At 44.3% G+C, this 18,700-nt stretch overlaps 2 protein-coding genes across 2 annotated transcripts in view; both read left to right on the top strand.

Moving 5' to 3' along the window:
* Positions 1-13,367, top strand: part of ano11 (anoctamin 11) — a gene marked incomplete at its 5' end in the record, with an annotated part of 54,725 nt that extends 41,358 nt beyond the window's left edge. Inside the window, 1 exon segment of the mRNA XM_039011496.1 lies at positions 13,339-13,367. Within this exon segment, the coding sequence (XP_038867424.1) occupies positions 13,339-13,367 (29 nt within the window).
* arhgef19 (Rho guanine nucleotide exchange factor (GEF) 19) overlaps positions 493-18,700 on the top strand; it is a 31,542-nt gene continuing 13,334 nt past the window's right edge. The window contains exons 1-3 of the mRNA XM_039011495.1: positions 493-592; positions 17,137-17,805; positions 18,020-18,475. Of these exons, the coding sequence (XP_038867423.1) occupies positions 17,139-17,805; positions 18,020-18,475 (1,123 nt within the window). The 5' untranslated portion in view covers positions 493-592; positions 17,137-17,138. The remainder of the gene's footprint in view (positions 593-17,136; positions 17,806-18,019; positions 18,476-18,700) is intronic.

Here is an 18,700-nt window from a genome sequence, read left to right as displayed (position 1 = left end):
ATTTCTGTTGACACACAAGGATCCGACCCATGCACACACACACACAGACAGACAAACTATCACACATATTCACAGAAAGGAAAACATTTTCTCTCACGCAGATGGCTGCTAGCGCACTCCTCTCTCCCTCTCTTTCTATAAGCAGGTGTTGAAATGCAACACTAACTATTAGAGGCCGAGAGAAAAAGAGGGGGAGAGGAAGGAGAGAGAACGGGAGAGAGTGCACTTCCCCAACTGTAGCGGAGAGAGAGAGGGGACGAGAGGGATTGTCAACGAGGAGAGGGAGAGCAGAAGCCTAAAGAGGGATCTGCATGGTAAGTAACCAGACCAGCGAGCACTTTTTTTCGTTTAAAGTTCCTGTTTTTTGTTGGAGGGAGAAGAAAATAAAGATACAACGGAGGACCCTGTCCCCTACTTCCCATTTCTGGACGAGTGGAGTAAAAATCTGAGGAAGACCCGAAGGGAAAGAAGCTGGGAGGGACACAAGGCAGTCATGGATAGCACATAGAGCCTCAGCCAGACGCTAGGATGGCCTGGATTCACACACTGTCGCTGGCAACCATCCAGCTCAGAAGCTACTGATACCCATGAGGTAGTACAGCCCATCTATCCATACATATTCGTATATATCGCTCTGTGTGCAATGCAATGTTGACGTGTACACTAACCAAGGGTGTACCGTTGTTAGTTATTGTGACCTTCGGGTAAGGGGGTGGGGGGGTGGATTTTGATGTTGCATATGAAAGTTAAGCTGTCCTGTTTTTGAGGGGGTGAGTCAAAACAGTGCCATGGTGCTGCTTTCAGACTGCATTGCTGCATGTCAGATGCACAGATTTAGAGGTAGATGAAAACAAAGATAAACAAACACCCTCAATTTGACATTATATTAATATAATGTCAACTTGAGGGTGTTTTTGTTTCATTGTTATTTTCATGGCAATTGTACTGGGAGTGTGTGTTCCTCCAATGTGCGGTCTGTTTCAATTACACATGGTGTGCTGTTAGAGTGAGACAGTTTGTGAGTTCAAGGGTACATTTTGAGTATCATAGGGGGTGGGGTGCATTCTATACTATTTCACTGTTATGGAAATTAAACTTTATTTTAAAGTACATTTAACATCTCTACACATAATACAGTAAACTAGGCTCAATAAATAATAATAACAATCCCTGACGTGCACTGTAATCCAGAGAGACTGACTTTACAGTCGATGAGTCATTATAGTGTAGGTCTGCAGTATACGGATACATAATACATGTAAAATACACACGCATCTGTCAATACATGGAGATACTTTAGAAACACCACACGTACAGACTCAACCTTTCACATGAAGTATACAATGGAATGGCAAAATATTCCATTGGAAGCATTGTTTGCATCAGTAATAGTTCCCTATCCTTGGGCATAGCATGGGAAATGAGGCTTTGCAAGGCTTTGAGGCTGGAGTGTAATGGTTACAGTAGGAGCTGTGATTAGTTGCAGAGCAGGGCAGGTAAGTGCATGTTTGGGATATGTCGGGGGAGAGGATTGTTAAAAAAAAACTGCACGGCGCCGTAGTGCGCACACACTCCTTTCAAGTCTTAGTCTACACCAGATCAGTTGGAGGCCCTCTCCATAAACCTTCAGGATCTTTCAAGTGACTGCACTGTAAACTGAGGAGCAACCATGTGTGTCTGTGTGCGTGTTTGTGTGTTTTTCACAGCAGTGTTTGTGCAGTGAGAGTGTTTTTCTCTCCCACGCTCTGCCTCCAGGTATGTTTGTTTGCCCATTTAACTCAGTGTCTCATAGGAACTGCAATCTAGCTAAGCTGTTTACACACCATCATGAGGAACAAACAAATGACTCAATACTGACATTCAACAGTTCAGCAATATAACTGTTTAGTGCCTCCCAAATGGCACCCTATTCCCTATGTAGTGCACTACTTTTGACCAGAGCCTCTGATCAAAACAAGTGTGCTACATAGGGAATAGGGTGCCATTTGGGATGCAAGCACGCATCTTATCTGCTCTGTTCCCCCGAACTAAGTTTGATTTAGGCCATGTCCTCAAAGACTTCTAGTTTAGATACAGATTGATGTAGCACTAACTTATTATATTATTAATGGCTGTAGCGAGAGAGGGTGAACCAAGGTGGTGCGCGTAGAGAAATCCCACAAGTAATTTAGTCTGTCTCGCTTATGACTAAGTGCATTGTCATTGGGAAAAGGCTGTGTGTGTGTGTGTATGTCTGAGTGGATGTGTGAGGGTATATGTCTGAATCTGTGCTACTGATTTGCCTACAGACCAATAGTATATCTCTGCTTGTGAAGACTGATGCCTGTACAACAGCTGCTACACTCCAGGCCTATACGATGATCTGTACAGAAAAAATTATTAAGAGCCAATGAACCACGTTACATAAAAAGGTTCAACAGGTACTGAGTATACCAAACACTAGGAACATCTTCCTAATATTGAGTTGAAACCCCCCCACCCCCCCGCCCCCAAACAGCCACAATTTGTCGAGACATGGACTCTACAAGGTGTCGAAAGCGTTCCACAGGGATGCCGGCACACGTTGACTCCAATGCTTCCCACAGTTGTGTCAAGTTGGCTGGATGTCCTTTGGGTGGTGGACCATTCTTGATACACACAGGAAACTGTTGAGCGTGAAAAACCCAGCAGCGTTGCAGTTCTTAATAACACAAACCGGTGCACCTGGCACCTAGTACCATACCCTGCTCAAAGTCACTTAAATCTTTTGTCTAGCCCATTCACCCTATGAATGGCACACATACACAATCCATGTCTCAATTGGCTTAAAAATCCTTTAACATGTCTCCTCCCCTTCACCTACACTGATTTGAAGTAGATTTAACAAGTGAAATCAATAAGGGATCATTGCTTTCACCTGGATTCTCCTAGTCAATCTATGCCATGAAAAGAGCAGGTGTTCTTAATGTTTTGTATACTCAGTGTAGATCACAATATTGGGTTTGTTGAATGTAACTTTCTTCAGGAAATGAAACAAATCTCTTGATAACATAGAGTCCAATTCGGACATAGGAAATTACTATTTTCTTGCACACACCTTTCCTATGCACTTCTCAGTAGTTGGTATTAAGACTTACCTTGTGCAGGTGAGCAACGGGCTTTGCAGGCGTGGTTCCCTTGTGTGCGCTAAATAAATGTAATTAAACCGCTGAAAACTCTCCCACTTACTGGCCAACAGATCTTCTTGTGGACTTTTCACTCAATAGGGTTTTCAGTACATTTATCTTCAGCCATCGCATTCGAAACGCTGGTAACTTTTAGTTAGAATTTTGTCCAGACTCACTACAATATATCTAGAGAACGGGTTCAGAATAAAGGAACGGGAAAGAGGGATAGTGAGTTGTACAACTGAATGCCTTTAACTGAAATGTAGAATATTATGGATCAATGAAAGAAAGCCATCTAAATAAATGCATAATCAAGCCATCTAAATATATGCATAATCGTCTCAGTTTCAGCACCAATTGGTAGATTTAAAAATACTCTGATCTCGTAGATTATTTAGGGTTAGGAAAGTATTTATGAATCATAAACTGGTGAGCAGAGCCTTTACGCAGAAAATAAAGAAATTGGTGGTTTGATTAATTCTGAAAATTGCCACACTCAGTTCTTCAACCAATGGTAATGTAGGAAGAATAGTGTACAATAGTAGGTTATACCGTCATCTATTGTCTGCACTAACCATGGAACTGTGATGACACAGCCAAGTATTGCATCATGCGTAGGGTTCAAACTGTTACGGCTTGGTCTGTGCTCCACCCCATAACGTTTTAATTAGCCTTTTTGGTATATTATCGACTGTTACTAATGATCTTCAGCAACAACCATATGGCCTTGACATAATTTACAGAGGAACCAAAGGTAAACAAAATAGTGCAATTAAATTGAATGATAATGTAGGCTATATCAACTGAAGGGAACTAACAGTAAATTGGCAGTTGAATCTGTGTGGTTATTAGGCCTACTGACAGTCGATACTGATAGTGGCTAATATTTAACATGATAGAAATAGGAGAAAGTTGGGGTAGCCTATAGTTAAGACGTTCGAGACTGCCCATCCCTGCAAGTTAAAGGCTGTACAATTTAATGCACAGCATTTCATAAACTTTTGTGTGGGAAAGTTGATCAAATCAAATTTATTTATATAGCCCTTCTTACATCAGCTGATATCTCAAAGTGCTGTACAGAAACCCAGCCTAAAACCCCAAACAGCAAGCAATGCAGTTGTACAAGCACGGTGGCTAGGAAAAACTCCCTAGAAAGGCCAAAACCTAGGAAGAAACCTAGAGAGGAACCAGGCTATGAGGGGTGGCCAGTCCTCTTCTGGCTGTGCCGGGTGGAGATTATAACAGAACATGGCCAAGATGTTCAAATGTTTATAAATGACCAGCATGGTCAAATAACAATAATCACAGTAGTTGTCGAGGGTGCAACAAGTCAGCACCTCAGGAGTAAATGTCAGTTGGCTTTTCATAGCCGATCATTGAGAGTATCTCTACTGCTCCTGCTGTCTCTAGAGAGTTGAAGACAGCAGGTCTGGGACAGGTAGCACGTCCGGTGAACAGGTCAGGGTTCCATATCAGCAGGCAGAACAGTTGAAACTGGAGCAGCAGCACGGCCAGGTGGACTGGGGACAGCAAGGAGTCATCATGCCGGGTAGTCCTGAGGCATGGTCCTAGGGCTCAGGTCCTCCGAGAGAGAGAAAGAAAGAGAGAATTAGAGAGAGCATACTTAAATTCACACAGGACACCGGATAAGACAGGAGAAATACTCCAGATATAACAGACTGACCCTAGCCCCCCGACACATAAACTACTGCAGCATAAATACTGGAGGCTGAGACAGGAGGGGTCAGGAGACACTGTGGCCCCATCCGATGATACCCCCGGACAGGGCCAAACAGGCAGGATATAACCCCACCCACTTTGCCAAAACACAGCCCCCACACCACTAGAGGGATATCTTCAACCACCAATTTACCATCCTGAGACAAGGCCGAGTATAGCCCACAAAGATCTCCGCCACGGCACAACCCAAGGGGGGGCGCCAACCCAGACAGGAAGACCACGTCAGCGACTCAACCCACTCAAGTGACGCACCCTTCCTAGGGACGGCATGGAAGAGCACCAGTAAGCCAGTGACTCAGCCCCTGTAATGGGGTTAGAGGCAGAGAATCCCAGTGGAGAGAGGGGAACCGGCCAAGCAGAGACAGCAAGGGCGGTTCGTTGCTCCAGAGCCTTACCGTTCACCTTCACACTCCTGGGACAGACTACACTCAATCATATGACCCACTGAAGAGATGAGTCTTCAGTAAAGACTTAAAAGTTGAGACCGAGTCTGCGTCTCTCACATGGGTAGGCAGACCATTCCATAAAAATGGAGCTCTATAGGAGAAAGCCCTGCCTCCAGCTGTTTGCTTAGAAATTCTAGGGACAATTAGGAGGCCTGCGTCTTGTGACCGTAGCGTACGTGTAGGTATGTACGGCAGGACCAAATTGGAAAGATAGGTAGGAGCAAGCCCATGTAATGCTTTGTAGGTTAGCAGTAAAAGCTTGAAATCATCCCTTGTCTTAACAGGAAGCCAGTGTAGGGAGGCTAGCACTGGAGTAATATGATCACATTTTTTGGTTCTAGTCATTATTCTAGCAGCCGTATTTAGCACTAACTGAAGTTTTATTTAGTGCTTCATCCGGGTAGCCGGAAAGTAGAGCATTGCAGTAGTCTAACCTAGAAGTAACAAAAGCATGGATTAATTTTTATGCATCATTTTTGGACAGAAAGTTTCAGATTTTTTGCAATGTTACGTAGATGGAAAAAAGCTGTCCTTGAAACAGTCTTGATATGTTCGTCAAAAGAGGGATCAGGGTCCAGAGTAACACCGAGGTCCTTCACAGTTTTATTTGAGACGACTGTACAACCATCAAGATTAATTGTCAGATTCAACAGAAGATCTCTTTGTTTCTTGGGACCTAGAACAAGCATCTCTGTTTTGTCCGAGTTTAAAAGTAGAAAGTTTGCACCCATCCACTTCCTTATGTCTGAAACACAGGCTTCTAGTGAGGGCAATTTTGGGGCTTCACCATGTATCATTGAAATGTACAGCTGTGTGTCATCCGCATAGCAGTGAAAGTTAACATTATGTTTTCGAATGACATCCCCAAGAGGTAAAATATATAGTGAAAACAATAGTGGTCCTAAAACGGAACCTTGAGGAACACCGAAATGAACAGTTGATTTGTCAGAGCACAAACCATTCACAGAGACAAATTGATATCTTTCCGACAGATAAGATCTAAACCAGGCCAGAACTTGTCCGTGTAGACCAATTTGGGTTTCCAATCTCTCCAAAAGTATGTGTTGATCGATGGTATCAAAAGCAGCACTAAGGTCTAGGAGCACGAGGACAGATGCAGAGCCTCGGTCTGACGCCATTAAAAGGTAATTTACCACCTTCACATGTGCAGTCTCAGTGCTATGATGGGGTCTAAAACCAGACTGAAGCATTTCGTATACATTGTTTGTCTTCAGGAAGGCAGTGAGTTGCTGCGCAACAGCTTTTTCAAAAAAATTTAGAGAGAAATGGAAGATTCGATATAGGCCGATAGTTTTTTATATTTTCTGGGTCAAGGTTTAGCTTTTTCAAGAGAGGCTTTATTACTGCCACTTTTAGTGAGTTTGGTACACATCCGATGGATAGAGAGCCGTTTATTATGTTCAACATAGGAGGGCTAAGCACAGGAAGCAGCTCTTTCAGTAGTTTAGTTGGAATAGGGTAAAGTATGCAGCTTGAAGTTTTAGAGGCCATGATTATTTTCATCATTGTGTCTTGATATATAGTACTAAAACACTTGAGTGTCTCCCTTGATCCTAGGTCCTGGCAGTGTTGTGCAGACTCAGGACAACTGCACTTTGGAGGAATACGCAGATTTAAAGAGGAGTCCGTAATTTGCTTTCTAATGATCATGATCTTTTCCTCAAAGAAGTTCATGAATTTATTACTGCTGAAGTGAAAACCATCCACTCTTGGGGAACGCTGCTTTTTAGTTAGCTTTGCGACAGTACCAATAGAGATTTCGGATTGTTCTTATTTTTCTCAACTAAGTTGGAAAAATAGGATGATCGAGCAGCAGTGAGGGCTCTTCGATACTGCACGGTTGTAACGATTCTCGTGGGCTGAAGGAAGAGTGGACCAAGGTGCAGTGTTTAAAGTGTTCATAATTTAATCCTAAAACCAAATCGAACAAAAACAACAAACAGGAGAACAAAAGTGAAACAGTTCTGTCTGGTGCAGACACAAAAACAGAAAACAACTACCCACAAAACACAGGTGGGAAAAGGCTACCTAAGTATGGTTCTCAATCAGAGACAACGATAGACAGCTGCCTCTGATTGAGAACCACACCCGGCCAAACACATAGAAATAGACAACATAGAACAAAAACATAGAATGCCCACCCCAACTCACGCCCTGACCAACCAAAATAGAGACATAAAAAGGATCTCTAAGGTCAGGGCGTGACAACGGTACTGTCTTTCCAAGCTAGTCGGAAGACTTCCAGTTTGGTGTGGCGCCATTTCCGTTCCAATTTTCTGGAAGCTTGCTTCAGAGCTCGGGTATTTTCTGTATACCAGGGACCTAGCTTCTTGTGACAAATGTTTTTAGTTTTTAGGGGTGCAACTGCATCTCGGCTATTGCGCAAGGTTAAATTGAGTTCCTCAGTTAGGTGGTTAACTGATTTGTCCTCTGACGTCCTTGGGTAGGCAGAGGGAGTCTGGAAGGGCATCAAGGAATCTTTGGGTTGTCTGAGAATTTATAGCACGACTTTTGATGCTCCTTGGTTGGGGTCTGAGCAGATTATTTGTTGCGATTGCAAATGTAATCAAATGGTGGTCCGTTAGTCCAGGGTTATGAGGAAAAACATTAAGATCCACAACATTTATTCAATGGGACAAAACTAGGTCCAGAGTATGACTGTGGCAGTGAGTAGGTCCAGAGACATGTTGAACAAAACCCACTGAGTCGATATGTTGATATGCTTCAGTTTCTGCCCTATGACTGGTTTCACATTTGTCACCAGCGATTATAAGGTAAAATATATCTAAAACAAGTGTCATTTATATTTACAATTCCCTTATCCAAACGGATTACTCATTTACCTAGCTCTTATCAATAGCTCTTATCAAGATGGAAATTATAGTGCATGGAGAATGGTGTTATTTATATTGACAGAAAAAAATTAAGTAGATGCTTTTTCCACTTGGAACCGGTAGGTTCGCTAGACCTTATTCATGGTTTCCTCGTGCATAAAGGTGGTGGAATTATGAGAGAATTAAGTCAAGGTCAGAATACAGTGTATCTGTAGACACACCTCCGCCACACCTCCATTTATTAGATCTCTACCCCAAATGAATAGCAGGTGAATAGCATGCTATTCTCATGCTTAAGTTCAAGGTCAGAATTCGCATAGAGAGAAAAGTGGATAAAAAGGGAAATACGTTCCATTTACGCGCGCTTAACTCGGGTCGGAATCGGCCCCTCAGTGTTTTGCTCCTAAGCATGCAATTTTAGCACTACAATTTATCGTTGTGGGAAGGAAAGTATTGACATGGTAATTTCACCATATAGGCAAATATGCTAAAATATACCAGAACAAATAATCTGTAAAGTTGAGTGACTAAAGTGCTCTTTGAATCAGACCATAAATGTCTGCCCACAGTCTGAATAGTCACAGCCATATAGTAATGTTTGTTGTCTGGGAGAGGTGAAGGAGACAGCCTTAACTTGACTGACTCAGACACCACAGACAACAACACAGCTGTGGTGAAAACCTTTCACAGTATCACAGAGTGTCTATTTATGTGAATGCAATGGCAGAAGTACAGTAGCACATGATCCTTGACCTTGCGTTTTCAACCAAATATTCCATTGATGTTCGTAGGTATGTTGACTGATAGAATGTTGGTTCAACATGTTTTTGCCTTTATCACTGAGCCAGTGGTCAATTGTTCCTGCAAAATTACCTGTGTCTTACTATAAACTTAGTCATAACATGATAACTAACCAATGTGGATATACTAAGGTTTTTTGCTGTCAGTTAATAGTTGAATGATGGACCTCCTTGAGTGATAGTGTAACGAGTGCGCTGAGAGTCGGGAAGCAAGTTCAGGGAGTGAGTGATTTAATCAATAAATGGAACATAATACAAAACAAGAAACACGAACAATGCACAGACATGAAACCGAAACAATAAGGACTCGGGAAGAAACCGAAGGGAGTGACTTATAAAGGGCAGGTAATCAAGGAGGTGATGGAGTCCAGGTGAGTATCATTATGCGCTGATGCGCGTAACGATGGTGACAGGTGTGCGCCATAACTAGCAGCCTGGTGACCTAGAGTCCGGAGAGGGAGCACATGTGACAGTACCCCCTCCCAGACGCAAGGCTCCAGCCACAGTAAGCCGACCAAAATGACGATCCCAGGGATCAGGAGCTGACCGGTAACCTCTGCTAAGGCGCGGGTGCACGGCGATCTAGAGTGCCGGAGAGAGAGCATACGTGACAGTACCTCCTCTTCGTCGCGCGGCTCCGGCCGCAGGACGCCAACCACAGGGACGAGCCTGGCGATCAGGAGCGGACCGGTCACCTCTGCTAAGGCGCGGGAACCTGTCAATCCAGCTGAGGCTCGGGAGCATGGTGACCTAGGGCGCCGGAGAGAGCATACATGACAGTACCCCCTCCCCGAACCGGCTGAGACGTGAGAGCCTGATGAGCCGGCTGAGACCTCCCCGGTTGTCTCGGTCGAGGCATGGGAGCCCGTCGAGCCCGCTGAGGCATGGGAGCCCGTCGAGCCCGCTGAGGCATGGGAGCCCGTCGAGCCCGCTGAGGCATGGGAGCCCGTCGAGCCCGCTGAGGCAGGGGAGCCCGTTGAACCCACCGAGGCATGGGAATCCGACAAACCAGCTGAGGCCTCCCAGGTAGCTCCGGTTCTGACACCCGGACCTGACATCACCACCAAAACAAAAATAACAAAAAAACTATTCCTGATGCTTCCCTTAGGTGAGGTGTCATAATGTAACGTGTGCGCTGAGAGTTGGGAAGCAAGTTCAGGGATTGAGTGATTTAATCAATAAACGAAACATAATACAACGCACAGACATGAAACAGAAACAATGACGACTCGGGAAGAAACCAAAGGGAGGGTGTGGGTGTGGGTGGCTGGAGGTGTATCTGACTATGTGCATCTACATGCACTGCCACTGCAGGGAAGCCAGACAGGACGCTGTGCCACATCCTTCCCATCCATCCATCCAACTGTTGCATGCAATCCTAGCTGCATGGCTAGCCCTTAGACACACGGTCTGGCTTTGAATTAGGAGAACTGAACATGAGAGGAGGGGTAGGGTGGTGAGACCTACACAGCTTTTTGTATTATGTTAAATGCTTTGCCCTCACTATTTGCTTTGACCTGTTGATGAACTCTGAGAAGACAACCCACCCATAAAATAAATGGAGCGGGGCAAACCACTTTCTTATCCTTTGGCTTAGTGGCAGCTCTTTTTTCTGTTGCATGTGGAAAGTCCAGTCCTTTTGTTTGTCTCCTGTTGCAGATTACTGAGAAATTTTAGAGGAATGACGAGAGCCTAGCTATTCAGGGAATGTGCAAAGTGCCTGCATTTGTCAAAGGTTCTTGTTTGGGGGCTGGTCGGTAATGAATTTGGAAGTTAGCTTGCTGGCCCTCATCTGTCAGAGCATAAAGAAATCACTAGTCGAATGTCTCTATCATGTACATATAATAAAAAAATACTATTGATTATTGAAGTTTTGACACATTTTCTGTAGTGAAATCCTGTTGATACGTACATTGATCAAACTTGGAAGGGCGGGAAGGATACATCTAAACATTCATAACATAAAACAACCAAACAGTGTGTTCTTTTTCCCTGGATGATATCTCATATTTTGAAAGTGTTTGAAAAAGATTAGATTCACAAATGAGCGTGAGCAGTGGGGCCCTGGGGCTGTGTGTGAAATGCCCTTCCTAACAGTGTTGCTTGCACACCTGTCTAGAGCTGAAGCCTGCAGGCTGTTCCAAGCACTGAGTTGGCTATGGCCCCAGCCCACAGCATCTAACATGGTATGGGGCAGGTGTCACACATGCACAAGAATACATTTCTGTCCCACAATAAAGTTCAACAGTTTTTTTATCAAAGAGAGTTGTACAGTGTTCTTCATGAGTTAATCCCTTCAGTTTTCCCTGTTAGGATTCTGTTAAATAATGAACCCCAGATATGGCTGCAAGGTACAGCGTCTAATTTATATGCCAACTTGCGAGAGAACTATAGAGTACTTTGTCCTCGTGCCAATTCACCTCCTAATCCTAATGATGCTGTGCTTTTTCCTTCTCTGTTTTTTTTATTCATTTGTAGCTTCGCCCCACAGGCAAAAGCAAATATTCCTGCAAGACCTACTACATGGTCAGCTTCGAGGTGGGTTCTCTACCTACCCTGATCATGTTTCAAAACAAGCAGCCCTCAGTTGACTTGTCCATACCTGTCCAGAAGATAAAGGAGAGAGTAGGACAAAAAAATGCTGGCTTGGTTCCAAACTGGAGCAGAGAAAGAAGGAGAAAACAGACACAGGGAATGAGAAAAAACAGGAAGTAGATGAATACAAGAGATGCATCAGCAGAATGTTCAAAGTATGTACAGTGGCCCATGATCAGATCATCAAACAATCTTTGATTGACAGTTTGGGTGCCGAGAACACCTCCAAAGCTGTTTGAGTGGATCTGACAAAAGGTTGTTGAAAAGTACAAATATCTCAGGCCTTCCGTTTGCTTTGTGATGACAGGTCTGTAGTTCATCAGTAGCCTACTTTTTATATCTGAATTGAGTGAAGAAACAAGTGTACTTCCTTTCATGAACTCAAATTCCTTTTGAAATCTTTCAAATACTTTGAGGGTTTGCTTTAGCCTGCCTAGAGTGCTAGGTGCTAGCTACACTTTTGGGACTTTTTTATTGGTTCATTGCAGCAGGGAAGCTCTGTTGCAATGAACAGCTCAAGTTTTTTTTAATGATTTCAAATAGTATTTGAACCCAGGTCTAAAACTCATCCCCCTGACTAAACTGAGTATGTTGCTCTTCTTCCCTCACCCAGGCTGTCTCTTGGAGGGGGGGGGGGGGGGGGGGGGGGGGGGGGTAGTATTGTGGAGGGGGCAGGGTGTACTGGCGCCCAAGAGGGGGAAGGCAAAGCTGCACATGTCTTGTCATTTACATGCGAGATTCTCCACATGTTTGTGGGCTTTTAAATAATATATTGTTGTTTGTGCTGTCTGTTAGCTGGAATCCCGACTCTCGAGCAACAAGTCCGAGATTGTCGGAGGTCATATATTTAACAGGACACCTTTCTAATGTTTTGTCTCTTTCAATCAAAGACAGCTGAAATCCTTCTCTCGCTAGGCTCAGGTGTGTCTGTCCCCCAAGGTGCTCCTTGTATGTCCATTGTTTGTGTCAGGGTAAGCCAGGTTGTCAGTATGTCTTAATAGGGAAGGAGTAGCTGCCCCAGGCTCTGAACAGGATTAGGACCCACACCAAGTATCAACATTAAGGGGGATTTCTTTCTGCTCCATGGCCTCAGAACCTCACCTGTGGGTCTGGAGCAGACAAATGAAAATCTGAATGCCCCTTTTTAAAAACATCTATCCAGCCTTTCATGTCTATGACTAGAGACTTTAGTCTTTTGATTTTGGGAAAAAGGTCGCAGTAGGTGGTTCTGAGTGTTTGAAGTTGCAATTGCTTTTCAGGTGGGGTTTCATTGTAAATACATTTCATGTAATTTTCATCTGAGTATCCTCAGTATCACCAGCATAGTGTAGAGTCCAGTGGTGTGAAATACTGTACTGTATATATTATGTCTAAGGCATAGTGGCAGAGTCCCCCAGTCTACTACAGGGAAATTAGTGTCCTGATGTGACAGGGCTTCACTGCCTTCTCACACACATACAGGATGGGGTCACACCACACCGCCAGGCCACTCCACTCCGCCTGCTCAAACACACACATCCCATAACAGACCCCATAACTATGGACGCACATCTTCAGGACAGGTCTCTGTCTGTCCCCTGACTTATGGTTTCCCTTTGAAACTGGAAAGAGCGATGTATGCAAATTGTTTGAGATTGAGGAGGACGGACTGTTGAAAGGCTGTTGATCAATCCAAACAGTGACACCAGTCATCATACCCTATTCTTATTACCACTTGAAAATTGTGACCGTCACAATGTGTTTTGTTTATCTGCAGTGAATCCCATGATTCCCATGCCAGAGTGAGTGATGTATGACTATGACTAGGAATGAAAGTAACTTTCAATAAATTCCCTGGTTTTCCTGAAATCCCGGTTGGAGGTAGCCCGGAATCAGGAGGGAATAAGCAGGAAATCCGGGAATCCTCCAACCAGGATTTCTGGAAAAGCAGGGAATTTATTGAAAGTTCCCGGAATTTTGCAACCTTAACCATGACATTATTAGCAAAGAGTTCAAACTATGCTAACATGCTAACTTAAAGTGGCTGATGATACAGGAATGGAGAGTTTTTATAACGATGCATCAAAATTGAATTTATGGTATCCATGTTATGAGTCTGATAAGGGATTATGCCACACATTAAAAAAATGTCGAACATTGTTCTTTAATCATAACTGTTATAAAAGAGATTCCAGTGTACTAGCTACTCATTAACAATGTAGACATTCTTTATTATTGTGGCCTACTACAATTACAGGGGAAACGCCTACGCCAAAGTCCATAACACTCCCAAATAACACTATACAACCAAAGGCAAATTTTAAGCCTTTTGAATGGAATACATAACTTACTCGGATGCATTTATGGAGATGCCCTTGTTGGTAGTTCTGAGTAGATTAGGTGTCTAGATGGAATGGGCAGACATTGCAGGGTTGCAAGGTGTTACATGTTTTTCTGTATGATAGTAGGGACACAGTGGTAGACTGGATATGGACAGGTTATAGACCATAGAGAAAGAGTGACTTGGACTGGATACTGTCTTATTGTACCTTTTATCAGTGACGGTCGGTGCCATTTAAGATGAGGGAATACGATTATTGTTGTTCATGAGCATGGCCTTATTTCTATTACAGCAAATTAGATGACAGTCATTCATATTCCATTCACCCAATTCAATGTAACATCAATAGGTTTATACTACATGATACTCAAATTTCCCCTATACCAATCATGAGGTTGCTACAACCTAGCCTATGAATGAAAGTTTGTAATGTGCACACATGTCGAGAGAAAAATCATTAGGCCCTAATCTATGGATTTCACATGACTGGGCAGGGGCACAGGTATGGGTTGACCTGGGAGGGCATAGGCCCACCCACTGGGGAGCCAGGCCAAGCCAATCAGAATGAGTTTTTCCCCACAAAGGGGCTTTATTACAGACAGAAATAATGGGCTGGTGTGGGCTCCCGAGGGGCGCAGTGTCTAAGGCACTACGTCTGCATCTCAGTGCTAGAGGCATCACAGCAGACCCTGGTTTGATTCCAGGCTGTTTCACAACCAGCCGTGATTGGGAGTCCCAAGGGCAGCGCACAATTGACCCAGCGTCGTCTGGGTTTAGCTGTCATTGTAAATAAGAATTTGTTCTTAACTGACTTGCCTAGCTAAATAAATGGAAAAAAATACACGTGATCTGCAGTTGTGAGGCCAGTTGGACATACTGCCAAATTCTCTAAAACAATGTGGCTTATGATAGAGAAATGAACATTAAATAATCTGCCAACAACTCTGGTGGACATTCCTGCAATCAGCATGCCAATTGCACGCTCCCTCAAAACTTGAGACATCTGTGGCATTGTGCTGTGTGACAAAACTACACATTTAGTGGCCTTTTATTGTCCCCAGTACAAGGTGCACTTGTGTAATGATCATGCTGTTTAATCAGTTTATTGATATGCCACACCTGTCAGGTGGATGGATTATCTTGGCAAAGGAGAAATGCTCACTAACAGGGATATAAACACATTTGTGCACAAAAATTGAGAGATATTACGTTTTTGTGCATTTGGAACATTTCTGGGATCTTTTATTTCAGCTCATGAAACATGGGACCTGTTGCGTTTATATTTTTCTTCAGTATAGATGCTTTTTCCACTTGGAACTGACAGGTACACTTAACCTTATTCATTGTTTCCTCACGCGTTCAGGTGATAGAATTATTCGTCAATTAAGTCAAGGTCAGAATACTGCGTATGTAGACACACACATTTCTTTGATCTCCTCCCCAAATGCGTACCGTACCTTGCTGGCACTGGCATTTCCCCATGCTTAAGTTCAAGGCAAGAATACGCATAGAGAGAAAAGTGCTTAAGTTACATGCATGTAACTCCAGTCTGAATTCCCCCCAATTTGTTTATAGTAAGTAACACTAGCGTAAAGTGCCGACCTAATTTTCATGGCTCAGTGGGGGAATCATTTGTGGGTCACTCTCTCTTTTTCTCTCCCTCAATCTCTCAGAATCCCTCTCCCTTCTCTCGGTCTCTCTGAATCTCTAGACTGCTGATCATGTCATAACATCCAGGTTAAAGATTAAACACTGTGAGAGATAGATGGGTCTATATTGTCAGGTGAAAGGTGACGAGGACTGAATATGTAGTCTCACTTGGTTTGGGCGCACGTTGAAGGGTTATGGCTGAATGTGTGTGGCTCTGGCCTGGCTCAGCATGCCATCTGTAGATAAAGGAGGTTGTGTGTGTGTGTGTGTGTGTGTGTGTGTGTGTGTGTGTGTGTGTGTGTGTGTGTGTGTGTGTGTGTGTGTGTGTGTGTGTGTGTGTGTGTGTGTGTGTGTGTGTGTGTGTGTGTGTGTGTGTGTGTAGGGGGGGGGGGGGGGGGGGGGGTAGGTAGAGGATAAGTACAGGGGGCTGAGAGCTGTGTGTGGTGCAGTCTTTAATTAGAACAGGAAGACACGGCTCAGCAGCCGCACAGAGCCAGACCTAGAGGAGAGGGGGTGGGGGGTTTCATGCATCCATGTTCAACCGCCATTTTGCCCCAATGAACAGACATCTTCCTTAGCGAGTATACAGTACATATTTCACACTGCCCACAACAGATTGTTACACAATGTGTGAGAGAGAACAAACTGAAAGTATTTCAGGAAACATACTATTTGATAACAGTATACATTACAAAACCATGACAATTATTTGTGAAGGGGACCTGATTGGTTTGTTTTGGCATACACAAACTATAAACTAACTAGCGGATGAGTGGTTTTGTACTGCATTTGGTACAAAACGACACAGGTTTGCTTTATGTACAACAGCAACACCTTCCATATAAGGATATAACTGTCTCCACCAGTGGTTAATAGCTGTCTCACTCAGTTTTTCAATTTAACATATCATGTCTCGTATAGAGGGAAGCCTGAATGAGAGACCAAATGATGAAGTGTTCCTTTAATAGTGATTAGTGAATACAATATAGCCTACACTGAGTGCACACATCATTCGATATTAAACTGATTATGGCACAAGGCCAAGTATGGAAATAGTCATGTAAACACCTTACTCTGCTTGTCAAAATCTAAGTAAGCATACGTCTATTAAAACACCTGGTTTCCTTTTTTCTTTCAAATTATTAGACATGTAAACAGTTTAATCAGCAGTACGGCTGTGAATTCGATCTGCACATGTGCCAGCACCTGTAGCGCAAGCCTCCCTTATATGCGTGAGTGAAGTGAGTTTAACATGCAAACTTTATATGTCCGAACACAGATACCCCTGCAAAAATAACATGGTCACTGTGGTAAAACCGATTTTCTGCATTTAAGTCCCATCAGGTAGCCTGATTTCAAATATGTCCATGTAAACAGGATTATTAGGGAAATGGTTATTCTTGCAAAGCATGTAAATGTTTTAAACACACTATTATATTAATCTGACTATCCATAATAATTGTATTATTGTGTGCATGTAACCATGCTCAGTGGGTGCTGTTTTACCAGACATGGCAAGAGGATACTATGTTAGCATAAAAACTTGTTTCTCCTTTCTTCTGCATTTCCCATGTGTTCTCTCAGTCATGCTTCCCGGGTATGGATTCTCCCCTCTCCCTGACTTCCAGCCTCACCTCCATGCCTTCCGTTGCCGAGGAGAGTGTCCCAGCATGTGGTTCCCGGTCTCAGGCGAGTCCCAGGCTTTGAGCGAGGCCCGGGACGACAGGCCTCTCCTGCGGCAGTGCCAGCACAACCACATTGCCGTGTGTCAGCAGGAGCTGCAGCCGCCTGTGACCCCCAGCGACAACGGCCATGGATCACCTACTGCAGACGCTCAGCACTCCACCCCTTTGCCTCTGAATCATCGCAAACACACAAGGACTGAAGCAGAAAATGGCGGCTGGAGGAGTAACCCTGATCAAGACACTGATACTGATATGGACCTGAGTTCAGACTCTCAGATGCTAGGGGGCGACGTTGAGCTTTTTATCCGGGAAGATAGGAGGACTGACACTCCAGGGCAAGAGAAGTGTGAGAGACCCATGGTGGTGTCGACGGTGTTTCGTCCCCTCCACACAGCCCTCAGCCTGCCCCTGTTCCTCCCTCTGTCCTCCCTGTACAGGGACACAGACTACTGTAACTCTCAGCCACCTGGCTCTCCATCCTCACATGAGCCTCCGGAGCTGCAGACCCCAGACACCTGTCGACCCCAGAGGAGGACGTCACAGGGCTCACTCAAGGAAAAGTCAATCCGTAAGTACAGTATCTATCCATTCCACTTTGTCAACTCTCTGTTAGTCCTCATCAGGAGAATGTTTCTTTCCCCCTTCATTTTGTCATCTGTAGGACATCAAAATCACACTTCAAATCTTACTTCGGAAATATTTTGTACAAGGCCATATCCAATATGACTGGCTTTAGTTTGCAGAGAAGTCTTCACCTCAGTCTTTTTTGTGTTGTGTCCTAGGGCGTAAGATGCGAGTGTACTCACCAGACAGCCTGAGTGATGATTCTCTGGCCAGCCCCATTCTGGATGGCGACTACCTCTTCCCCGGACCCTTCGATTCCTTCCTGGAGGAGGACATCGGGGGAGACCCTGTAGATGCCACGAGTCCCTCATCAACAGGGGGGGGACCCAACCCCCGAAAGACTCCACCTTTTTCCGCAGAGCCGCTGCAGTTGTCAGAGCACTCATCTGTCTTGAACTGTGGGGCTGTAGAGAATTCCTCGGCCACCGGAGGAAGCTCTTTAGCCCGCTCCAGTATGGCGGAACACGAGCGGCGTCGCTTCTCAGCCTCGGAACTGATCTCACGGCTACAGCTTTCCCAGAGGAAGAACTCGTTCACACTAAAGCTTGGCAAGTCGCTGTCAGCTCGCGTGGCCTCCCGCGACAAGCAGAACCCCAGCAACTTCAGCTCTGACTGTGAGTGTCCTGCCTCAGGGTTGAGCACCACTGCAGTGGGATGTGTTAGACATGAGGTTTTTGACAGCAAATGCTATAACCAATTTTGGAAAGCTGTTTTCTATGTAAGAGGATGTTTAATCTTGAGACAACATTCTGTAGTGGTTGTGTGTTTGCTAGGTTCCATCCACCTCCATCTACTTTCTTCCTCTCCAGATAAGTCCACTTCCAGGCATCGTGGCTCAG

This window comes from Salvelinus namaycush, chromosome 16, assembly GCF_016432855.1.
Source record: "Salvelinus namaycush isolate Seneca chromosome 16, SaNama_1.0, whole genome shotgun sequence".
NCBI classification, from domain to species: domain Eukaryota; kingdom Metazoa; phylum Chordata; class Actinopteri; order Salmoniformes; family Salmonidae; genus Salvelinus; species Salvelinus namaycush.
This window is presented reverse-complemented; position numbering and strand designations above follow the sequence as displayed.